Below are 26,400 nucleotides of genomic sequence, written 5' to 3' on the forward strand. Positions count from 1 at the left end.
CAAAAACATAGTTAATAAAGTAAGAATAAATACATGTAGACTATTTGTATTATTTTACATAATTAATTATAGCAGGTTTTCTTAATATTCTGAGTTTTCATTTCACTGTTTTTATTCATTTTAAGGAATACTGAATCTGTTTTTGTGCAAGTGAAATGAGTAAATGCATGCTCACATTATTGTAGTCTAATAAGCACCATGTTTACACAGCGCACACAAGTAATCTGATTACATAACTCACGTTACTTGTAATGCATACCCCCAACATGGATGTATTTGGTTAATATAATGTTGATTGTGCTGTTTTTACTTTATTAAAGATGGATATCAGCTACCCCTTCATGTCTTCAGTTGCTTCATTTCAGATTTTTATGTGAAAGGGTAATTGGTGGATCTTGAAGATAAAAAAAATTATAGACCTATTTATGTATGTTTTAAAAAGTTCACAATATTCCCACTGATTTGTGAATAATATGCTTGAATTTTTGTTTGCTTCTCTTTTGTTTGTGAATAAAGTATAGCGGCGATATTATGAAATGGAAATGAGGCGGAAGCTGTTAAATTACTCCAGCCATGGGAATTGATGCATGAGTAATAAAATTAGAAATGTTTTTGCAACTGCTCCTAGTTAGTGTCTCCTTAGTTGTCCTTCTCTCCTTTATATATTTATTTATTTTTACATTTTGTTTCAAATTAAGGTCTGGCTGTCTAGACCTACAGTATAAAGAACTATACAGATGCTATCCTTATTTTTCAACACGGAAGTGTTTACTGTGAATGCGAGAGAATATTATTAGCCGCTATGGGAACGAGAAGAATATTAGTGCAGTATAATGTAAAACTGTTTGCACTACAAACCAGCGAGTTTATTAATAAGGCAATAGGCTACATTCAAATAGTATGGTAAGAAATACCAGTTTGCAATATCAAGCAGCATAAATAGCTGTTTTGAACAGCTAAAAAGAAGCGAATGAAACCGGAAGCCAGACATTAAAATTAAATGGTCGCGCCCGCTCTTACCTGAAATATAAGCTGAATGAGTAGAAATTTGCACACTTTTAACAATTTTATTTTAAACACCATTAATTTTAAACATCATCAAAAACTTCCAAGATTGATGTATCCTCAAAAATAATAAATTAGCCTACTGTAGTTCTTCTGCATTATAAAACAGTAAAAACCCATTGTAACAAATGGTATGGAGGAATCTCAGGGACAGAGTTTTCTGCCTCTCCAAAAAAGCAAAAGTTTCTCTCCTCTTTTTATCGTAGAGGGAGCTGATTAGGATGGTGATACCCGAACCCCCGCTGAGTGCAGCACCTCTACAGCAATTAACATTTTGACATGTTTGATCAATCATTCAGACTACAAAAGAAAAAATAAATAATTAAGTTAAGATTATTAGCCTGGATGCATTCTCTGTATTTGATCAGCACAGTGCTGTTAGATCAAAGCATCGCAAAAAGTGTGGAGAGATAGCACTAACACAAAAGTGTGCTTCCTCAACTGAAAAAGATAAACATTATGCAGAGAGCATCCCCTCTGAGGTTTAAATGAACATTTCTGACTCCAGCAGAGCTGAAGTAGGTCAGTATTTGGGATTCCTTGTTAAAACTTGACAAGTGAACATTTTTCCAAGATGCCGAGACGTAGCCTAGGCTAGGCCATAGGCAGATTAACCATTTGGGCAAGTGTCCAGGGACACCGTCGAGGGGGGCACCATGCAAATATTTATTTCTCTTTTAAAACAAGCGATTCATTCTCAAACGTATTTCTAGCCTAGGCTAGGCCTATATATACCCTTTCACCAGAACGTTCTAAATTCGTTGAATGTTTTGTTGAAAGTTTATTATTTTCATTATTTTATCAGTTTTTTTTTTTTTTTTTTTTTTTTTTTTTTGTGGATGCGCGATCTACCGCCAGATTCACACTACTGCGTGAGCACGAGCGTTTCATTTCAACGGCCATATTACACTAGCGTGTCCACTGGCACGGAGCAGAGCGAGTGTTTTCAATTAATTCCAATGGAAGTTGAGCTTTAAGCTCGCACGTGAGCGTGAAGCTAAACTTCTGAACTGAAAACGCTCACTCTGCTCCGAGCTAGGGTAGTGGAAACCCACCATACAGATTCTGGGAATGTGCTGTGCGGTTTTGCGTCCTTTACTGAGTGTAAACTACTAGTGAGTTTTTACATTTTATTTTCAGTTCAAAACCTCACAAAACCATGTAGCTATAGAGATGTTATTGCAAGACCAGTCTAAAACCTTGGCATGTTTGCATTTAATTTTTCAGTTGTCTAGATTTAGTTCAGTTTTTGGGTTTACGTCAGAACCCAACGTCAGATTCAGTCAACATCCAAGGTCAGATTGACGTCAATGTCCGACGTCGGACAGATGTTGGATTTTGGTTGAAAATGAAAGTTGGGTTGACCTCAGAACCCAACTTTAGACTGACGCCAACACATATATATATATATATATATATATATATATATATATATATATATATATATATAGGATATATATATATATATACTGTATAGTGAAAATACAATTACAGATATCAAGAATTAGCCTATAGTTTCTGCTAGTTGAAATTCAGTTGTTGATGTCAAGAATTAACATTTTAACTAGAGGAAATAGTAGTACAGATATCTAGAAATGTAATTTTTACAGGTAAGAATAGCTATGGTAATGAGTTTGTGAATATTAATGAGAACTGGATTTCCCATACTCCTCTTTTAGCACCAGTATAGGCCAAAAATGGAGGAAGAACATCCAGTCAGAGAAACGCCTCCTTGTTTATTTATTTATTAGTTTGTTTGTTTTTGTTTTGTCAGTTTCCACAAATCCCTTCACTCGATTGTGATGTTCTCTTTTATTCTGGACAGCAAGGGCAGTGACTGTAACATCAATTTTGCAGTATTATGCAGTATTAAACACATGTTTATACCAATTTCATCAGGCTCCGAAAATTCTTCAAAAAGAACACAAAGAATGGCCGTCTCAGCTGCCATAGTTGCAACTCTTGCGTCATCAGAACAGGGTGTTCAACGCACCACCGTTTCAGTTTAAAATACGTTTTGAAACTTTTTGTTGGGGCTGAACGCAGACCAGGTCAGATAATTTGTGTTCTCGGTTTTGTCTTCAAAACGAACATTTTTGTTTTCTTCACACTTTGTTCTAATGCATCAAATGAAAACACAATACAACCAAAACGAAAAAAAAAATTGGGGGGTAAACATTAGCTACCATTTGTACAATTAAGTTCTCAAACTTTTTAGAGTATTGCTCAGTTTTAATGTTATTTTAAGATGGGGTAGAATTAAATGAACGCAAAAAGCATTTTGTTCGCATACCCCCTTCTGTCACCTCACGTACCCCCAGGGATAGGGTAGAGCGGGGCACAACCTAATGCGGGGCTAGTTGTAACACCCTTGTTTTAAATACTTCCGACACATGCTAGCTTGACGAAACTTAGTGTATTTACTAGATGCCATATCAACATTGTATAGAGAAAAAATTACGCAAAAATTCAAATCTTTGGAGGATACCAAAGTCTCCGGCACGGACACCACTGGAACAGACACCACTGGAACGGACACCACCCTCTCCGGAACGGACACCAACGTCTCCGGCACGGGCACCACCCACCATCTCTGGCACGGACACCAACGTCTCTGGAATGGATATCAACGTGATTGACCGTCTCCGGAATGGACACCAACGTCTCCGGCACGGACACCGGCACGGACACCCTCGTCTCCGGCACGGACACCAACGACTCCGGCACGGACACCAACGTCTCTGGCACAGACACCAAGGTCTCCGGAACAGCACGGACACCACCCACCGTCTCCGGCACGGACACCAACGTCTCCGGAATAGACACCACCGTCTCCGGCAAGGACACCACCATCTCCGGAACGGACACCACCGTCTTCGGCACGGACACCAATGTCTCCGGAAAGGACACCACCGTCTCGGGCACGGACACCAACGTCTCCAGAAAGGACACCACCGTCTCGGGCACGGACACCAACGGCTCCGGCACATCTCCGGAGACATGGACACCAACGTCTCCGGAAAGGACACCACCGGACACCAACGTCTCCAGAAAGGACACCAACGACTCCAGCACAGACACCAACGTCTCTGGCATGGACACTGGCACAGGCACCACCGTCTCCGGAATGGACAGCGTCTCCGGCACGGACACCACCATCTCCGGAACGGACACCAACGTCTCCGGTACAGACACCACCCACCGTCTCTGACACAGACACCAACGTCTCCGGCACGGACACCAACGTCTCCGGAACGGCACGGACACCACCCACCGTCTCCGGCACGGACACCAACGTCTCCGGAACGGCACGGACACCACCCACCGTCTCCGGCACAGACAACAACGTCTCCGGAATGGAATGGTCAGTGTCAGTGCCAAGGGGGAGTCTTTGCCCACCAAAGAGTCTTAATCCGCCACTGGGCTAGTCTACTCTGTTAAAGGGGACCTATTATGTAAAATTCACTGTTACAAGGTGTTTGAACACAGATGTGTGTCCACAGTGTGTGTAAACAACCAGACTATAATGGTAAAAATCCACTCAATACTTTTTATTATAATCCCCATATATCATTATCAATCTCTCACAGCAAGCTGTTTCAAATTTCCCCCTACTCCTACTTAAGAGTAAGGAAATCCCATCCATGACTGGTGACGATCTGCACTAGTTCCCGCCCTAAGAAGCAGCAGCAGCATTATAACTGTAAACTAAACGTTACAGGGGGTGCTTCTCAATATCCCTCCTCGTTTCCTCGCTCCTCCATCCTATGACCCGGACACCGATCGAGCTTAGCCATCTTGAAGGACATCTCAATTCTCTAATTGCACCGCGAGGAGGCGAGGATCGAGGAGTGAGGAGGCTTCCAGAGGAGTCATGAGCAAGGATACAAGGGTGTATCCTTTGCGGAAGTGTTTTATCGACTAAACGTGACGCACATATCAATTCTCCTCCACCTTCACATCGGTCACAATAATTTTAAGTTATACTTTACCTTTGCAGTTTATATAAACCACACATCACACATATTTGAACAGCGTATATTGCTTTATTATTATTCTTGAATAACCAAACTTCAACAACATAAGGGCAGATCTTTTGAGCACTGCTGATGACGCTGTGAAGTGACGCTCGAGTGATCAAGTATTCCAATGTATAAAAAAGCTTTCATTCGATTCCTCCGTCCTCCTTTTCTTTCCTTGCAGCCTTCCCTCGCATCCTGAAGGGGGTGGAGCTGAGACGGGAGGAAAGGCGTGAGGAAAGGTAGCGAGAATGCACAAATAAGAAATGAGAAGCATGCATATGCATGCAGCATATATTTTTTGGCTCTGTGGGCATCCTAATACAGTTCACACACAAGTTAACATGACGTCGTGTTAATACAGTTAACATGACGGTACAGGCTAGTCGATGAAATGAATAAACGTAACTCCACAACAACTAAGTTACATAAATGTATCCACTAACCATTCAGAAACGTCCATGTATAGTCTAACAGTCTAACAGTTGCAGCCTCTTCCTGAGTCTCTCCATCTGTGTCTGAATCTGGTTCAAACATGTAAGGCCGCACTAGCTACTGGGTAAGTTTTTAAGAAAATCGAAAAGCCCAAAGATCTGTATCTTGTGATGCCCTTTTTTTTATTGTTGTGTTTCAAGTTGTGAAAATGTTTAAAAGAAATGTGTCAAGAACTTGATATTGAATTCTGTCATTTTGAAAATTCATTGAAAAAAAAAAAGCTATAGTAGCCTACTGGGTATTATTGACATTTTGCCTGAGAGAAATTCGGCTGTTAAGTTGTTGCTGTATCCGAAGCAGTGTAAAGGATCGACCATCTTGTGAACAGGGAGGGAAGCAGCAGCTCATTTGCATTTAAAGGGACACACAAAAAAAGAGTGTTTTCCCTCACACTCAAAAAGGGGCAACTTTGACAAACTATAATAAAAAATCTGGGTGGTATTTTCAGCTGAAACTTCACAGACACATTCTGGGGACACCAGATATTTATATTACGTCATGTGAAAATGGGCATAATAGGTCACTATACTCGAGACTTGATTAAACAATGTAAAAATAGATTTGTTTTATTTTTTTATTTAAACAATTTATTTACTTTATCACTCATTTACTTATATATATAATGCCTGAATATGCATAAGGAATAAAACCCCACTCAAATAATGTTGTCTTTCCAACAAGTGTGTTAAATGTAGAATTACAAAAAAGAAAAAGAGAAAAGTCGCCTAATATGACTGTTAGTTCAGTAGCTAACAGTTCACTAGTTTATAACCAACATACAGGTTTATACAGGTTGCCTTCTACTGTTTCAACAGAATCATTCGTTAACAAACAATAGAATCACAACTGGAGTTAAATGGCTAAATTAAACAAACAGAATTTACCTTCTGTGTTTTGGTAAAATTAGTCGCTAGTGTTTCAGTGTCACATAATCAACGTCCTACTGAGTGTTTTTTCCCTCATCCCAATTTTCTTTTTCAAATAGATCTATAATTGCAAACATCTTAGACTGCAGGTGCTTTTACAGTATAGCACTTCACTCGTGTTTATGGTTTATTTGGATCGACTTTTTGTGTTATTGGTAGCCTAATGCATTATTGTTTTTTGATGGTGTTGTTGTGTTTCTATTAGATTGTAATTTGTGTGATTTTCATTAGAATGTTGTCGCTGGCCTATATGACAGGCAGTCAGATGAGCTTGTTTTTGCACTGCTGTGCATTTTAACGAAGGACAAAAGATTTTCCCTTACCTGTGCTGCCACTTAGTGGTACTACGCGGTATTGCAATAAATGTATAAAAATAGGTAGCGAGTGGAGCAAGTTTGTCTGTGGGCTTTGCATATTTATTCATTTTTAGAAATATATTGATTGAAAGCAGCCTGGGATTCATTTAAGTTTTATATTTATCATTATTATTTTGGAAAAACGTTCACATACATTCTAAGAAACTTTGTGACATTGACCCGGATATTGTGGCAACACTTTACAATACAGATTCCATTTGTTAACATAAACTAACAATAAAAAAAATGACTTCTAAAGCATTTATTAATCTTTTACTAGTACATTATTAAAATTAAAAAAGTTGTATCATTTAATATTATTTAGTGGACTTGAGCTAACATTGAACTAACAATGAACAGTTGTACTTTTATCAACTAACATTAATAAAGATGAATAAGTACTGTAACAAATGTATTGATCGTTTTTAGAAAATGATTGTAAAGTGTTTTGTTGTGAACTGATGAGAAGATATAGGGTTAGGTAGGCCTATAACGGAAATATTAGACTAATAACAGTGTCCACATGAAATGGTCACGGCTGGCATTTGCACGTCATGACAATAAACAAACAGGATCAGGCAAAAGCTGTAATATTGTTTATTAAATATTGCATAATGAGGCAATCACAGCAGTAAATAGTGTTTTAAATTTATTGTAATTGTAACAGCACTGCAAATAAACAAAAACAAACCAAAAAAATGCAAAATTCGCCTCTGCATACAGACAACAAAGTAATAATTAAACATTACACATCTCAGGTGTCATCTCACACTCTTCAATCAATCATGTGATTGCGGTAAAGAACTCAGTAATTGTCTTGTGTGACACTTGGGCCAAAATGGTACTCTTTAAACGTCCTTAAAAAGTAACATGTTTACCTCAAGGCAAAATAATAATAATAATAATAATAATAAAATGAGGCACAGTTCAATGAAGCCATGAGACAGAAAGGCATTTCAATCCCAACACAGTGTCAGAATCGCTCGTTCATTCATATGAGACAGCCTGTGTTACGCAAGTCTCTGTGCTTTCCTAATATTCTTCATTTAATATAAACTGTAATATTTATAGAGGTTGCTGTAACTTCAATCACTTTCATTCATTTATACTTTACATATTTACAACTTAGAATAGGAAAACTGTGTGTGAATTTCGACTTTGTTCACATCCAAGTTAAAAGTTTCTCAGAGCACTACATTCAGATATGCTACGCTATTTATTATATAATGGTTCAAAAGGCCAAAACATACATCTTCAAGTTCATATTCCATATAGAGATCGCATCTATTTCAATTCCTCGTCGATCTTCTATGTGATTACTTCTTGACAAAAGTTTTAGCAACAGCCACTGGTTTAAAAAATGAAAAATATGTCATTTAATTACTCATTTCTGTCCAAATGATCTTTTCCTAATTCTTGTTTTGAGGGAAGGCTGGTAAAGCGAGTCGCAGACGAGGCGACCCTCATGCTCTCTAGCAGCACGTTCTCTGGCATTATATGGAATGGACCGTATAAAACTAAAGGGGAGATTCAAAAAGACACAATTTTCATCAGAAGAAATTCAAATTTGCCGTTCTACTTCTCACACGGAAGCAAAAGCTAGTCTACAACCTGGAGTAGATGTGAACTACATTCAGTTAAGGAAGACCACAAGCTAATGAAATGAACACAACGGTCCACGTGTAACGTAGCATCCTCTACTGTGAATGGCACTTTGAAAATGAGGTACGGCAATCTTATATATGGATCATCCATTCCCAACACGCAACCATTTTACCTGTCATAAATGTCACTGTCAAATGGTACCTGGGTTAAGATGTTATCGAGGCTCATGTTAAAGGAGGTAAATACTTCGCCTCAGACTAATAATACACTCTTCAGAACAACCAATTCAAAAATGGATGACTGAAAGAGAAAAATATGCATCACTCAAGCAAATAAATAGTACATTTTGAGTCAAAGCATCAACATAAGTTCTGATCCGTTTAGTGGGGTTTAGCTGTAGCCCTTCACCTCACTGCGAAGCGTTCAAACAAAGCTCGTTTCTTTTCGCTACTAAGCTTGTTAGATCTGGAGTTTCTTGAGTTGGTCACTCAATCGTAATTTAATTACCAGAAATTTTGGTAACACTTTACAATAAGGTATCATTTGTTAACAAGTGATCTGATAAACAATACTTCAGCGGAATTGATTAACCTTAGTTAATGTTCATTTCTACATTTACTAATGCATTATTAAAATCAAAAGTTGTATCTGTTAACATTAGTTAATGCAACGTGAATTAACACGAACAAACAAAGAACATTAATAAATACTGAAAAAATATATTGCTCAGTTAGTTCATGTTAACTAATGCATTGACTAATGTTAACAAATTAGAGCTTATTGTAAAATGTAAAAAATCTGAGAGTACAGTAAGTGCTGTGAAGAAGATATCCTACGAATGGCTTTGCAAATACTAATGTTGCTGTCTCATCGTTTAAGCCCTCATTGGATAGAAACTGAAATCATACTCTTTATAAGAGTGCTCCATAAATCAGCATTTCTTTTTAAACGAAACGGGAGTGTAAATGGTAATATAAACACTTTTTAAAATGGCTAAACCTAACTTTTAGGATCCTTTCACAGTTTCTCTGACCTGTAACCCTTAACACAGACACCTTCGGGTGCTTTCAATAAACTGTCGTCTCTTACTGCCACACTGAAAGTCCATCAAACATTTATAGCAAAAATAAATTGTAGAATCTCATGTTTTTCAGTAATGTCAGGTATGTGATGAAGTTAAAGTATTTTGCGCTGTACTTCAGTACAATTTGCAGCTGTAAACTTAAACACCTTTTCCCAGTCTGATATTATATATTAATGGCTTTTAGCATTTTCAAAAACAATGTGAAATAATAAATGGTAAAACATTAATTCTTCCTTTAAATCCTTCAGTGACTCAACAAATGCTGCCACTGTAGTACAGCTTCACTGACATGCCTCACACCTTACTGATCACATACCTGGACATTCATCTGGGAAAGACCACATTTTGGAGGGGAGGAAAAGTCAGGCTGATTAGGCCGCTTAAGCATAGTGCTAGAATCTCTTCATATAAACCATCATTTCTTTAACTGTATCATGTCACAAATTAACAGCTTTCACGTAATTTCCTGGAAACGTGCCGAACTGTTTCGTCCTCTTAGATGTACCTGCACAGAGAAACCAATACGTGCATAAGAGTCTGGATGCAAATAAAAGGAAAACTCTGTAACACTAGCTGAGAATACACTGATTTAGTAGCGCTGTAGTTTTGTATGTATGGATTTAGTATGAGAGATGACTTAACACATCGATCAATAACACATACCCACAAACCAGCCATCGTCGCATTTCTCCATGACATTGACCAGGTCTCCTTCATGTAGCTCCAGCTCATCTTCATTCTGAGGCATGTAATTGTACAGAGCCTGAAATCTACACAAGAACACAAAACATCATTACACATGGAAGAGGAAGCGACTGCACAAATCACATTGTATTGACTAAATGTAAAAACGTATTTCAGTTCAGTTTAAATGGAAATGAAGTTAATGGCACTACACACAATTTTGTCTGTCTGACACTATATATGTCACACTGCACATCTGGCAGAGCACCATAGTTAGGGTTCAGTGTGCCTGCAGTCAGACACCCTCCACAGTAACATGAAATACAGTTTGTGTGTACAGTATGAAAGCTTCATATATATATATATATATATATATACACACTGTACATACAGTTGTGTACAATTTTCAAGCTTTCTATTCCTCAAAGAATCCTGGGGAAAAAAATTGTACACAACTGTTTTCAACATTAATAATAATAAATGTTTCTTGAGCAGCAAATAAGCATATTAGAATGATTTCTGAAGGATCATGTGACACTGAAGACTATGAAGCAATGATGCTGAAAATTCAGCTTTGCCATCACAGGAATAAATTACATTTAAAAAAAGATTCAAATAGAAAACAGTTATTTTAAATTGTACAAATATTTCGCAATATTATTGTTTTTGCCATATTTTACATCAAAGAAATGCAGCCTTGGTGAGCAGAAGAGACTTCTTTTAAAAACATAAAAAAATCGTATCGATCCAAACTTTGAACGGTAGCATATATATATATATATTAAGCAAGGCTGCATTAAATTCATAAAAAGTGACAGTAAATAATGCTACCGAAGACTTCGATTTCAAATAGATGCTGAACTTTCCATTTATCAAAGAATCCTGAAAAAAATCCCAAAGACAGGAGTAATGACTGCTGAAAAAATTCAGCTTTGCCATCACAGGAATAAATTACATATAAAAAATATTAAAATAGACAACCGGTATTTTAAAATGTAATACCGTTACACAATATTTCTGTTTTTACTGTATTTTTGATCAAATAAATGCAACCTTGGTGAGCATAGTACAATTATTTGAGAGAATTGTATTCTTTCAATGTGAGATTGAAATTAACATCATCAAGTACTTTGAAGACTATAATGCTTAACATTTAGCATCATTCAAAACTCAGTGTTATGCATCTGTAAATATGGTTTTATAGTGCAGGGACGTCCTGCCTAATTTTTAGGTGCATGTCAGTGAAAAGCACAGGTGCATCCACACAGAAATACACAGAGGTACTGTAGATCATACTTACATCCCACAGCTCATGCGTCCAGGCTCAGGACTGCTGCTCTGGGACAGGGGTTGCTGGGAAATGATGAGAGAGTGTTTACTGGGAGGAGGCAGGAGTCGGTGGGCGGAGTCTATAGGGCGTGACAAAGTGCTGCAGTACCTCACTGAGGTCTCTGCAATATTCATGATCTCATTACACACTGCCTCCTATTGGTGGAAGTGGGTCGGCACAAGATGTAGCCACAAACCAGGAAGTAGGGTCAGTCATTCAGATGGAAATTGAGTTTGAGGAAGGGGCAGTGTGGTTAGAGAAGATAGTAACAGGACAGAAAGGAGGGAATGTCCATTAATACCAGGAAAGCCGGAAGGGATGGTAGTGTCCAGAGGATAAGCATGGAAGAGTGAGACAACAGAGTGAGTGCATGTGGAAGGAGTGAAACATACGCCACAATCATATAGGACAGGTTCACTTGCAGGGTACAGAGGTGTCATGCATTATGTGGGTGAGTTTCAGGATTAGATATTACATAAAATAAAACATTGAGGTGAGCCTAATGATTGACTGTGATGCGTCTCATAAGGGTATGATAATAAGTGCAGAATATGAAACTGCTGATATTCACCATTCAAAATCAATACAAATGACATTTAAAAAAAAAGTATGGAGCAGTATGTGCATCTAAGAGTAATTATGTCACGAAAATTAATTTACCGTAAATGAATTGGCATTCATGTTGTTGTCTTGGATGTCAAACAGCATGACAGGACTTCTTGAAGATCGCCCGTAATATTCTACATCATTTCTTAATGGCTGTGGGGGAAAAAAGAACATTGATGAAATAATCTGCCTCTTTTTAAAACATGTCAGTCCACAACGGTTCATGTTCATCCATGAGGTTTGGGTTCAAGTTTGAAATAAGTATGCACAAACAACAGTACAGTTGGCATTTGATCAGTCCATTTCTATTTTCCTCTGTGCAGAGGACGGCAGTACAACCTTACAGTACATCAAACACATAATGCACGGGAAAGAGACTGTGAGTTAGTAGCAGTCACCACATTTCCTATAAAACATCAAACAATCATTAAAACAGTGTCACATCATGCTCGGATGCTCCTTCTATAATTCTAAACGTAACTTATACACTAGCATTCAAAAGTTTGGAGAATTGGTAAGCTTCTTTAAAAATTTTATCAATCTTTTGATTAATTTAATGTGTCCTTGCTCAATAAAAGTGTTCATTTCTTTAAAAAAGAAAAAAAAAAAATCTCCCCAAAATTTTGAATGGTACTTTAAACATAACTTTTTATAAGCTAACACATATTTTCACTTGAACATAGATACAAAACTGGAATTCTTCAAGCAGTTACATAGAATTAACCAAATACTATTAACATAAATTAGGGTTGTCAATCAAAAAAAAAAAAAAAAAGATTTGTCTGATTAATTACATACATTTAATCAAGTAAAACCGCAATTAATCCCATATATCAATATTTGCTAAGAAAAACCTCCAAATAAATCACCAAATAGACATTATAGAAAGTGGCTTTAGAAGTCAAAGTATCATTTATTTTCTTATCAATGAATATAACACTTTCACTGGCCTACAGTCCACAGCAATGCATCCTTCTAAGAGTAGGGATGCACGATTAAATTCAAATTCTTTTTTTATTTAATTTATTTTACTAAATTAACAAGTTACATTGACTATCTTAATAAATCTGTTAATTTTACATTTCTCTCTTAAATGTTAATAAATTTCAACATGCCGTTTGGGTTTGACAGGTAATCAAGTCGGTATACACACTGTGTAATCTCTAGATTTGTATCAGCCATGCATCATTTGAAAAAAAAAAAAATCAACAACCAAGCTTCATGCTAATCATGTTAGAGGTTCATGCAGCGGTTTCTTTTTTAACTGTGTTTCTCTCAACAGTGTGAAAGCCTCAAAAGTATAACTCAATAGCATAATCAGATGGGTCAGATATTGTCCCCTATTGCAGCCTGCTAGATCTATAACTCGTGCCAATGGAAACGGAACTTAGTCATCTTATGATGGGCACCTTGAACAAACACACCACACCATGCAGAAGATACCTCTGCTGGGCTATAGTTCCTGTTGTAAGGAGCCTTGCGGAGGCTGCCAGCCCTGTCTATTTCAGACCCATCCCCTTCCTGAAACTCCTGATCCAGCCTGTTGCCCCTAGTAAGCCAACCCTCAAGCCCAGCACCCCCACAGGGACTCAGGCTGCGGGAGAGGCGGGGAGATGGTGGAGAAAGAAGGAAGTCCTCGCTTTGAGGTGGAGTGAAGGTGAGGAACGGGGTGGCCGAGCAGGGCCGGGGTGGATAGGGCGGGGGTAAAGGAGACGAGGAAGGAGAGGCCATGGGGGAGATGCAGTAGGGGCTGCCGCTGATGGGAGGCACAGGACTGGCTGACATGGAAGGGGGCAGATATTCGCCCAAGCGGTAGGAAGTGCTTGGCAGAGGGGGGAGGGGTGGAGTGGGGGCGGCTGGGGGGCTGCTGCTGGTTCCGCCCACAGTGAGAGAAATCCACTCGTTGGAGATGGCATGGACCTCGGGGGAGATCGAGCGGCGGGGAGACCGGGGGAGAGGGAGAGGGGAGGTGGTGAGCCGATTACGAATGGGCTTTTTGGAGGGCAAGGCCGGGTGTCAGGAGGAATAATAGGAAACAATAAAGAGGAAGGAGGAAAGGGAGAGGTGAAATGATGAAAACACTGTATGAGACAATCAATAAATAAAAACAAAAAACAACAAATGGGAAAATGAAAGCGATTCACATAAGTTGAATAAAAATGATCTAAGGGACACGGATTTTGTCAAGTTTTTACCTGTGGAGAGGCATTTGTGCTCCGATGAGGTGACTGGCTGATAGGGGGATCAGGGTAGTCCACTCCATTTTTCACCCGGGGTCTTTTGTGCACCTCTATGTAGGTGACCGGGAAGATGCCCTGCCGGTTAGTGCCAGACACTTTGCCTTCATACCAGTTCTCATCTACTCTGCGAATTAGTGTTATTCGCTCCCCCTACAGGCAGACAAAAGATTTTGAATTAGCTCCTGCAATCATAACATAGACAACAAACACACACATATTTATTTAATTAAAAATACGTTTTTTTTTTTTCATTTTCTGACATTCACTTTCATAATCTCTATTATTAATTTACATGTAACAAAATCGGCAAAACAAAGTCTGATGCAGACATGCATATGTGAATCCACCTGCATCTATAATAATTTTGTTGATTAATTACTTATATTCACTGCAGTTTTAGCATAATTTATTCTAGGGGTGTAAATCGGACAGTTAATCACGATACGATACGATATCGATTCTCTCAGCCAGCGATACGATATTTGCCGATACCTCAAAAAATTCTACGATACGATTACGATTCGATTCAGGGCTATATCGATCGATTAATCGATATTTAGATATTATGTGCCAAGTGTACACAACCAGTTACATTTATTAACTCACACTAATACATGCAAAAATATATAACATGAAAGTTTAATTAAACTCTTTGAAAATTGCACACCCTCTCCCAATTGGGACATTTACAAGTTGTTTGTTACAAGTTTTAAAAAAAACATGATATATGAAAATGAACAAGAATGGAGTTATCTGTTTATGCAAATGAACTCTATAACAGAAGAGTTCATTTGCAAAAACAGATAACTCCGTTCTTGTTCATTTTCATATATCATGTTTTTTTATATTGTGCATTTGAATATCAATCAAACTGCAGCTGGGTTGTTTTGATTAAGTAATAATAACAAAAAAAATACAGGCAACTTATAAAATGAAAGTTCATTGAAAGTATATATATATATATTTTTTTTTTTTTTTTTTTTGGGGGGGGGGGGGGGGCAAAAGCAGATAACTCCACATTTCATGTTTCAGAGTTAAACAAAGCCAAGTAATTGCTATGATACATAATAAAACACTTGGTTAATCTTTGTAACGTTAATCTTCTCAGCTGACATAGACGCCTGACAAACTTTGTTGTTGTGATCAACGTTCACCCAATACAGAGAGCTTTTCCCTCACCACTAACGTGCTGTTTTAGCAAGATTCCGTGAAAAAGTTTATGCTTTTATTTTCCTTTTACACCCCGAAGAAGATATCACGGGTTCATCAAGTTCGCTGAAATCCATCCTCGATCACTTTTAGTCAGCTTTGACGAAACTTTTCAAAGTGACAAGCAAGCAGCCTTGTCACCTGACCTGAATACTGCGCACTGATTCGCTAAAACAGACTTTTCGGGGCTTGTCGTTTCTGCTGTAAAACATGAACTTGCGATGCCTTGACAGTGGAAAATACCGGCTTTTGTGACAAAGGGTTCAGTCAATCTTGTCAGGCGTCTATTTCAGCTGAGAAAAGTTACGTGAGAATGTGGAGTGTGTCAAAATAAAGGTACCGTATATCAATATTTTAAGTGTGGTATCGATGCATCGTATCGTTAGACGTTTGATCGATGCATCGATCCATATCGATGTATTGTTACACCATTATTTTATTCTACTGGCTGATGACTTTTTTCTTTTCTTTAATTTTTATTTTCTTCTTCTGAAAGCTTTCTACTTGTCTTGTTTCATCACACTTTTAAAAGCGTTTGGCTTCACATTCAGCTCATAAATACATAAAACAGGCTGCTGGACAATGAATGATTATTCCATATTTCTAATATAAAAAGCTAAATAAAACATATACGGTAATACTGATTTCTCTATCTCTTGTTGTTCGCATATCAACAGTGTTGACCGCTGGACTTAAGCGTCATCTTCATTAAATTACAGAAACAGTGTGAATTACCTTTCTGAAAGACATTTCAACACCAGTGTCGCCAGTGAAATTAAATCGAGCCATAGCCTCTCCATATTCCAACACCTGGACCGGAGCACTTTTTTGGGGCTGAGCCTTTTCTGTTGGCGGCAAGAGCTGGAAAAACAGCATAACAGAAGTAAGACATGTTACTTCACACCTGAAAACTCTTTTAGAATCAAAAAAATTTGATAAAAATAATGTACCTCAACGTAGCTGCGTGGAAAAATCCCAACTCTTCCATGATGTTCTCCCTCAAACCAGTTCTGATCAACTTGCCGGTAGATGTATACAATATCTCCCTTTTGAAATGGTAGTTCCCTGATTAAGGGGAAACAGAATGTGGTTAGACTTGTATAATGTAGAACTCTACATGTCAAGAGACATGCGGATATTTACAAACACATGATGATCTCATTAGCATCCTTAGAACTGAATTGTGAGACACTTACTTTAAACTTTCTGCTCTGAAGTCAAATCGCGCCAAAGCAGGAGTTCTCTGCAGACAATAAGAGGCCATTAGCATCATTTCTACAGTAATGAATCTTTTATAATCACAGCAACTCTCTTTGTCACATAAAAAGACAGTCAGCATCAAACAAGATCGTTTGAAGCATAACGAGAGAAAATATGTCACCTCTATGGTTTTTCTCTTCTCTTTCTCATTAATAACCAGCAGGTCGCCGAAGCGGTCATTAGTAATGAACTGCTGATGAGTCACAACCAGCCCAGCGTGTCTCCGAGCGGCTGTGTCTGCCTCTTCTTGCTCTCGCTTTAACCGTCTCTGCTCTTCCAGAATTTTCTTTAAAAAGAAACAGGCTTTTAATTCACTCATTATGCCTATTACAAATTCACCACATTGTACAGCAGCAAAATAAGTCTCCAAAAAACATGCTTTAAAATCCACCATATGTCTGTTAAATTACTCATGACCAGAGGACCCATAGATCAGCACTTGTATGTATATTCAGAAGATTATATTATATTATATTACATTATATTATTTAAATTTACAAATTAATAAATATTTATCTATTTTGTTAATGTTAATACATTAGGGATATATACACATTTATTTTTAGTGTTAGGTATATGCTTAAAAAACTATGTCCACGGGGCAGAAAATGTAACTTATTTTAAGATATACTCTCTGAAAACAAGTTATAATTTTTCCTTCTCAAGTAAATTTATCTTGTTTTAAGGATGTTTATTCGTTTGCAGTGTGAAGAAAATGTCAAAACAGATATGGCACCTCTTTATCTCCATAGCGTTTCCGGGCAGTCTCGTCTGGGTTCTCTCCATGATCCCCGTGGCCTAATGGATGTGAAGAATCGGAGTCTGTTTGAAAAAACATAGGATTCACTTTCTGTTGCCAAAATTACATAAAGTAAGAGTAAGTGCAATGATTCAAGTCAGTCTTGGTTCAAACATTCCACAACACTTCATATCTCTGAAATTTCCATTTATAGAGCATGTCAATGGGGATGATATAGACACAGACATTCTGACATTCAAATATAAAAGATGTTATATAAAATATATAAATAAAATTACATGAACATAAAATGGCTTACACATCTTACAGTTTAACATTAGAATAGTTTATGCATAAAGCAAGTATTTTGAGATCTGCAGGATAAGCATAAGCCATGGTCAGTCAAAATTAAAAAGTTGCATGCATCAAAACTTAATATCATGAAAAAGTATGGTAAAAATACACATTTTGACATTCCTTTCAAAAATGTCTAGTGTAATATGTATAATGCAGTTTTAAAAAATAGAAAATTGAGTGACAACCACATAATAATAAACAAAACAAAAAACATAATAGCCATTTGAATGCACTGGTCCTGATCCTTAAACAGAGTAAAAACTGACTCACGTTTACACTATTCTATGAAATGTGTCTTTTAATTTCAGATCAAATCTGTGAAAGGCTTTGCAGTATGATGAAAGTTGTATGTGCATGAAACAATTTTAAATGTCTGTTTAATGTACAAAATGCATCTGTTCAATAACGTTTGAGGCCTGAAATATTTTCTCAAGCTGACAAGAAGCTAAATGACAAGTGGGTGAATCCTGCGCCAAAATTCCTCTCAGTTTCAACTCTTATCATTATTCTATGGTAGGGTGAAAACAGAACTTCTGGTATGTAGTAATACTTGATAATGGATTAATGGAATCTGGCTTTTACAAAAGTAACATTATAGAGAACATTAAAGGGATAGTCACCCCAAAATCAAAGTTCTGTCATTTTCCTCACCCTCATGTCATTTCAAACCTGTTTGACTTTCTTTCTTAAGTGGAACACATTTCTCAAAAACTCTTCTTTTATGCTCCAAAGAAGAAATTTTAATGAATGACATGAGGATGAGGAAATTATGACATTTTTGGGTGAACTGTCCTTTAAATTTTTGTAATAAACTTTGTAAAATTGTTTATACTGTATATACAGTGCAATGCATAAGTTAATACACCCATGCTAAAGTTGACTAAAAAGAGGAATAAAAAATCATATTTTGGAAATTGAACTTAATGCCTTAATTTAAAAAATTAGGAAAAATCCAACCTTTTAGGACACCAATTTTCTTTGTGAATGAATAATGTATCGTAAATAAATAAATGTTCTTCCTTAAAATACATGGTGCATAAGTGTGTACACCCCTATGTTAAATTCCCATAGAGGCAGGCAGATTTTTATTTTTAAGTATTTTTTTTTATTAATTTTTAGGATACTATGCATCCTGATAAAATTCCCTTGGCCTTTGGAATTAAAATAGCCCCACATCATCACATAGCCTTCACCATACCTAGAGATTGGCATGGAGTACTTTCCATAAGATCATCTCACAATGCAAATCAAACTAGCTTTTAGGCTAACTGAAATAAAACCATGCCAATCTCTAGGTATGGTGAAGGCTATGTGATGATGTGGAGCTATTTTAGTTCCAAAGGCCAAGGGAACTTTATCAGGATGCATAGTATCCTAAAAATTAATAAATAAAAAAATACTTAAAAATAAAAATCTGCCTGCCTCTATGGGAATTTAACATAGGGGTGTACACACTTATGCACCATGTATTTTAAGGAAGAACATTTATTTATTTACGATACATTATTCATTCACAAAGAAAATTGGTGTCCTAAAAGGTTGGATTTTTCCTAATTTTTTAAATTAAGGCATTAAGTTCAATTTCCAAAATATGATTTTTTATTCCTCTTTTTAGTCAACTTTAGCATGGGTGTATTAACTTATGCATTGCACTGTATATCTAAACTTGTTTTATATATACATGATTGTATATGTATATAATCTGACTGTAAGTCAATCATTTTATATTATACCACTGTTTATGATTCGATTAGATAAGTCTCAACGTTTCATGGAATGCGTAGAAGATCATTCCCTCACAAAACAACTTAAGTGCAGTACCTTTGTTGTTTTGACTTAAATTTCAAATACACTTTTGCTTAAAATTAAGCATTAAAAATAAACACATAAGAATTGCTTATACTTTATTGAAGAATGCCTTGAAATCCCTTTGGAACAACAATTTCAGAACCCAGGCAGCTGAAAGGTTCAGTCACTGTTGCACTCGATGGGTGGTACTTTTTGACTTTGTTCTGTTCTTTTTTTAATATTTATGTCTGGTCATCGTTATCTGGACAATGTATTACAAAGGCAATAAAAAATAATACTAAATGGCTGAAGTGAAAGTCTGAGAATAAAAAAAAAAAAAAGTGAAATAACACACTTAAACACAACACAACAGAAATATGCCAATCTGGTTACAAACCACACAAAGTTGGCCACACAGTGCACACGGAAGAAATGGAAAAAATAAAGTCACTCAGTGATGACAGAGGAGCAGACAAGAGAGAGAAAGGCTGGAGGAAGATGAGTGATCACAGACATAGTCATGCCCGAACATGAGTGTGGACAATCTGACACTCATGACACTCTCAATATAGCCACCTTCAGAGTGATCTTTACTGGCTTCTGAGCCCTCCACATCCATGAGGTCATCCGAGTTGCACCCCTCACAGGGAGAGCTCTCTCCGTTACTGAGCCTCTCCAGCACCTCCAAAGAGGACAGGCGTTGGGGAATCACAGGCTTCGGCCTGGCCGAGAAGAGGTCTCCGGCCACGGGCTTCATGGCGGAGAGAGCGCAAGTCTTTTTGGCCTGTTGACTGTGTAAGGACCTCCGTAAGGAGAAAGGGGCTGGTCCCATCAGAAGAAAGTTTCTTGGGGGAGCACATCTCTTCTCCTGCAGGGTGTTGGCCTGTTGCCGCTCGTGCCTGAGGATTGTGGTGAAACGTGTGTAGGAAGCCGGGCAGGTGCCTTTACACTTGCTTTGTTTGGTGTGGAAGGGGAAGTGATCATGGTGATGGTTACCTGTGGGTTCTGAGGTACAGCTGGAGGGCGTCTCTTTGGCAGCATCATGAATGCAACTGTTTTTTTTCTCCGATTTGCCCTCATTTTCCAAAGGTAAGTCAATTCTTGAGGTGTTCAGGAACTCGTCTGACACAGAAGCTTCCTCTTTGGGTGTTTGGGCCTCTGTATTCATGGTTGGACAGTCCTCAGTATGTGCAGGCTCTGGCATGACTAGAGTCTCAGCTGACAGAGCAGACTGGAGAAAGCAGGCCGGCGCAGGGCTGTGGGAAGGGCTTGGGTTACTAGGGAGTATGGGCATCGAGGCAGAGCGAGTGGGCGCACAGTTCGAACGCTGAATGATACGCTCAAACTCCATCACCCGAAAAGTGACGGCCTCCCGGGGGATGAACTCAGTCCTATCCAAGGTAATGTCGCCCCCCGGCTTCTCGAAAAATGAAGCCAGGCAGCGGACACTACCGTTGGGGCTAGAGCCCAAGGAGCTCGGCCTCTGAATGTTATGCATGTTTCGATAGAGGGCAGAGAACTCAGCAGTGCTCCTCACAGATCCCACAACAGGTCCATTTTTATGAAGGTTCCTGCTCTCAGGTGAACCATTGCCCTTGCAGGCTGAATTTAACCTGTGATCGCCATTCTGTGTATCTCCATTCTGTGAGCCACAGGCCTCCGGATGCAGATCCTCGCAGCTGTGCGCTTTGGGCCGCTGTTGCGTCTGCTCGGTCCGTCTTTCCAGGCTCTCATCGGTAGAGGGCGATAACTTGGGCTTAAACTTGGAAGGAAGGATTTGAGGGATGCAGGCTTTGGTGGCCGACAAGGACTTTTTAGTCTTGTATTGAGAAGCTAGTGCATTAGTGGCAAGAACTGAGTGAGTATTTACAGAAGAGCAAGGTGAAATCATACAGCCATTCCCACCTTTATAATCCACTGGCAGGCATGCAGGGTAACAGAACAAAGAGTGCATTAGATTACACTTGCAACAAGCACGAACACAACAGTATCACACAACTGGCAAATAATGTAAGAAATGTTACATTAATTACTAAATAAATACTCCAACTTAAGTCTATTTTGTCAGTCCATTTTATCTAGAGCATTCAAGCAGGTTCAACTCTGAGTTTAACTAATCTTGAAGGCAATACATTGCCTTATTTTATATTCGGAGGAATCACGGCAGTACATCAAGTACTTATAAAACATCACTATTACAATGAAGCATGAAACTAAATATTTACTTTAATTAGCTAGTTTCATAATTTAACAGCTAATATAGAAACTATAAAAACTAAAAATATTAAATATAAATAATCTAATAATTTTGATCATTTATCAAATAAACTTAATTGTACTAAAAAGAACATATAAAAGAATAGTATGTTTGGAATATGTTATTGTGGTAGTTCAGATTCAAATCTATCAGTATTAAATGGTTTAAAGTCATTAATAAATCATATAACAACTAAGATATTTTACTCCTGGCAAACTGCAAAACAAAACAAAAATATTCAATGAGTCCTGTGTGAGCAAAGTTTCAAATCCATAAATGCTAGTATAGGCCTTGTTATAAAAAAAAAGGAAGAAAATATTTTTTTTCTGCTTTAACTTACAACTGACAATGAATCAAAATACTGTACCACTAAACTGCTAATTGGAACGTCTCCTCCAATATGCATGTGACATCCATAGTAATTCATTTGACCTGCTCAGTAACTCTTTTATGTTTAAAAACTGTTTTAAAAAGTCATATGCGCTGAAAGACAATGCATCTAAAATGTAGCATTTCCTTTACTTGTGTTCTGACTTCCAATACGTTTTTTGGTCCAACCAAATGCACCATTTGTTTCCTATTGTGAAGGTTTGTCCAAATGTGCCGATATGCTTTTCTTTTTGATCTATCGCAGACTCCCCCAAACCGCTCCAAGACAGGCACTTACTCACGTTGTGGTCATTAACTTATGTAAGCACTACAAGTCTTGGGAATTCTCACCAAAGAAACCTCTAGTGTGCTGTGAAGTTACCAGCTGCTATCCACAGGAATTACAGGCAGAATGTTAATAGATATTTACAGTATATTGCCAAAAATGCAGCAGAAACATGGAATAGATAGTAAAGATTACTTAAAAGCAGGGGGGAAATAGGGAAACTCACATAATTTGGATGAAACAAAATTTTGCAATGTGCTTTAATTTGATTTCTTTATACTCAATTATGCATTTAGAAGCATAACTTTATGAAGTCACAACAAGATACACTGCATTGTATATTCTGTATGCAAAACATGTTGCCTTGGAAAGTCAAAGCAGACAGAAACAAGAGTTAAAAAAAGATCTTCACACAGTGGTCAACAAAGCCTTTGTCTAAACATGTGGGTCATGTTAACTATTAACGGATACAGTCATCATCCTCAACCCTTGTGCGTTCCGCTTTCCACCCCCTGCCGACCCGAGCGGCCCATCCTCCGGGTCAAATGTGCTAGCATTCCATTCATGACCTCACTCTGACAGCTGACCCCCTCATACCTGACCACCCCTGAACATGCTGCATGTTTATCTCCTCTGCAGGGTGAGTGTCTACCATCAGATCCCCCTATTAATCTCTACGTCCACCCCCTTTCCGCACACCATGGCCCACTTCTAAAGCAGTTGGACACCCAACTGAGCCGAACCTCATGTGCCCATTCTGTCTAACAGGCCGGCGTCAAGTGAATGACTAAAGGTCAAACCGGACATCTGTTATGTGTCAACTGTGAAAAATGGCCAGCTTTAACAAAACACAGAAAGACAAATGAGCTGTGTTATTTGTGTGGTATTGTGAAGGAAGGAATGTAGAAAATGCTGATGAAGAGGGCTCAACGGGCAACAAATGAGCCAGCTTTACAATAATGTAGTATGATTTTAATCATATTTCGATTAGAAATCAATTCAAACCTGAATTAAACTTATATAAAAACAGAGTGGAAGCCTACCTTTAGAAGAAGTGCTGGGGTGGCGCTTGTTAAGCGCTCTCAGGCCCTGCAGAGGGATGTCGCCGCCCTCCAGGACACTCTTGTAAGTGTGTCGATCACATTCTGGAGCTGCCTGCCCGCTGGCAGACAAGCTGTCCTTCTCCGCTTCACTGTCGCCTGCTTTACAGGTCGAGCTGGGCACAAATAGAGATGAGGCTGTGACTTACATAAATCATCATATTCACGCAACATGTTTGAACAGAATTCTAGTGTCGTGTTTATATGAAATATTTTTTTTATTATTAAAAGCAGATATAGAAAACATAAAATATTATGGAAAAACAATACTACAGAAAATACTTTGCCTTGGATTTCTTTTAAAAATTGTAAATTGAAGATTTATTGAGCACACTAACTAAACCTGCTCATACTTTTGAAATATCTAGTGGAAAAAAAGTGTTTATTTTTGTTATTATTTTTACATGCTTTAAAGTGATATATATTTACATTATTTTACTAATTACAAAAAAAAAAAAGAATGAATACATGATAAAAAAAATTATAATATTCAATTTACTTTTAATGTTGCTAAACAATTTAAAACTTGGACGTTTTTAGTCAGCCAGTGTTTGCTCTTTGATATAAATGGGACAGCGCCAGCTGCTCTGGCCCTTATCAGAGCATTCCTCAGAGGCCTGTGTGGCATCCTTTAAAAAACATGCTTGAAGATTTCCACATGTAGCAGTTAGTCATATAAACCTAAAGTATGTGCTTTCATGAAAGTAAGTTGTTCTTTAAGGATGCACACCTTTAATAAGTTGTCCTTTGTTAGGTCTTCCCATATAATGAGCTGTAGTCTATGTTGGTATAGGGAAAATGAAAGTATATCATGCTTTCTTATCATTATGACTCTTTGCTGTATGCAATAAAGCAATAATATTGAGTCCAGTAAGGCCATGCTATGTTTTCAGCAGACTATTCTCTGCTGAAAAACAAAAATGCATGATGGTCTTAGTTGTTTTAAATTGGTCCAGCTGGTCTGACCAGCTTACAAGTGTCCAAAACCCCAAACCAGCCCAGCCTGACCAGAATGAGACTGTTTTTCCAACAGGGTTAACAAACCAGACTCACATGGCCTACATGCTAAGTGATTTGAGAGGGAATTTATCCATGACAAGGATTTTAAATGCACAGACAATCGTCCTATACATCGGCAGCTCTTTTTCGGAGGGAATCATATTAACAGTTACAGTTACAGTTTTGGGCCGTAACAGCCAACTCGCCAATAAAATCTTAAGGGCCCTAGAATACTTTCCTACTTTTTCATAGTTGGAAACAATAAAATACCCATTATTCAACAAAAATGATGTGTGCGTACAAGACACTGTTCTTGTGAATTATTCCATTATACTGTACACTTAATAAAGTCCCCAAGAATGACATGACCATTGGGATGCTTTCCACTGGAGAAGAAGTGAGCACACGTCATTCCAGACGCCACTGGCTCCAAACTCAGGAACCTGAGCAGCTGCCTGACAACTGCTGGAGCGGAGATGGTCTTACCAGATTTATCTGACCATCAGTAAAGCTGAAGTATGTTCATGCTGTTCAGCTCCTTTTCAAGGATCTGTTAGCCATAAGGCAAAACTATGTTTCTCTCAGGATTACACTTACACAGGGCTTGTCTCTCAGACATTCCTCAAGTCATGAGAGCATATTTTTGGTTTAGTGTTTTGGCTGAACACTAGTTGGCCTCCTGGTTTATCACTAAACCATGTGGCTTTTGATAAAACAATAAACACCACATCCAAACATCACAAAGATCCTCACACCAAAGTGAAGACCGCTAGGCTTAAAGATGCCACAGATTCTTAAGAGAGATGTAAATACCACAAAAGATTCATTCTTTTGTATGTTTTACTGTTACATTTTTGGCAAAGGAAGCATGGAAAAAATGTTAAACTGATTTAACTAATGAATACGTTTATTTACTGTTTAAAAAAACGAGTTATGTTAAAGAATGCTTTTAAAGAAAGCTTACATGACATTAAATTGATTCTATTTTTGTTGCGCATGCTTTAGACGATACTTCAGATGTTTTTCTGAATCAAAATAATACAAAATCAATAAATGTGTTTTTTTTTTTAAATTCTTCTATGCTTTCACTATATCGTATATATATCTGTTCTAGCTTGTACTATTCTGGACAGTGTTTGAAACTTTGTATCATATTGGCTCCTTAAGAAGAATCGCTTATTGTATTCCTTAATATTTGCTTTGGATAAAAAAACATTAAAAAAATCTTTAAATTTAGTCTTCAAATTTAAAGACATAATATGACTGTTATGTCAGTTATTGTGAAGGCATGATCACGTAAATGCCACAGTGAAAGCTGTCAGTAAAAAAAAAAAAGACACTTTACTGTGTGCTTCACAAACAGCACATTAAAATTTGGGGGATTTCTGCTAACAGAATGGGTGGATGTTCGAGGTCTCTTATCTCTCTTAAAAAGACATCCAGGCTTTATTTTCAGACACTAGTTTCAGCACGAAACAAATCATCACAACCATCCGTGGCCTCTCCTCCACGAACGCACGCACACATGCTTACAAACATACATCACACGGACGCCTACACTGGGCAGCCTGCATTGCAAATGGTCGTTGAGGAAACAGAAAAAGGAAACGAGGGAAATCTCCAGAG

The 26,400-nt window shown here is 37.8% G+C and overlaps 1 protein-coding gene across 9 annotated transcripts in view; it reads right to left on the reverse strand.

The window, feature by feature from the left end:
• Positions 1 to 7,442: 7,442 nt before the first annotated feature.
• Positions 7,443 to 26,400, reverse strand: part of sorbs1 (sorbin and SH3 domain containing 1) — a 51,836-nt gene continuing 32,878 nt past the window's right edge. For 3 of the 9 annotated variants that reach the window (XM_079856302.1, XM_079856301.1, XM_079856303.1), the window contains 12 exons: positions 23,719 to 23,891; positions 17,616 to 17,701; positions 17,001 to 17,165; positions 16,816 to 16,862; positions 16,570 to 16,684; positions 16,355 to 16,480; positions 14,366 to 14,560; positions 13,614 to 14,162; positions 12,225 to 12,323; positions 11,535 to 11,719; positions 10,214 to 10,320; positions 7,443 to 10,055 (listed from right to left, as the gene is read on the reverse strand). In XM_079856302.1, coding sequence (XP_079712428.1) covers positions 9,988 to 10,055; positions 10,214 to 10,320; positions 11,535 to 11,719; positions 12,225 to 12,323; positions 13,614 to 14,162; positions 14,366 to 14,560; positions 16,355 to 16,480; positions 16,570 to 16,684; positions 16,816 to 16,862; positions 17,001 to 17,165; positions 17,616 to 17,701; positions 23,719 to 23,891 — 1,915 coding nt within the window. In that variant the 3' untranslated portion in view covers positions 7,443 to 9,987. Of the gene's footprint in view, positions 10,056 to 10,213; positions 10,321 to 11,534; positions 11,720 to 12,224; positions 12,324 to 13,613; positions 14,163 to 14,365; positions 14,561 to 16,354; positions 16,481 to 16,569; positions 16,685 to 16,815; positions 16,863 to 17,000; positions 17,166 to 17,615; positions 17,702 to 20,006; positions 21,681 to 23,718; positions 23,892 to 26,400 lie in introns of those variants that run through there. The other 6 variants (XM_079856305.1, XM_079856304.1, XM_079856307.1 and 3 more) reach the window with 4 other exon arrangements.

The sequence above is a fragment of the Squalius cephalus genome, assembly GCF_949319135.1.
Source record: "Squalius cephalus genome assembly, chromosome: 21".
NCBI classification, from domain to species: Eukaryota; Metazoa; Chordata; class Actinopteri; order Cypriniformes; family Leuciscidae; genus Squalius; species Squalius cephalus.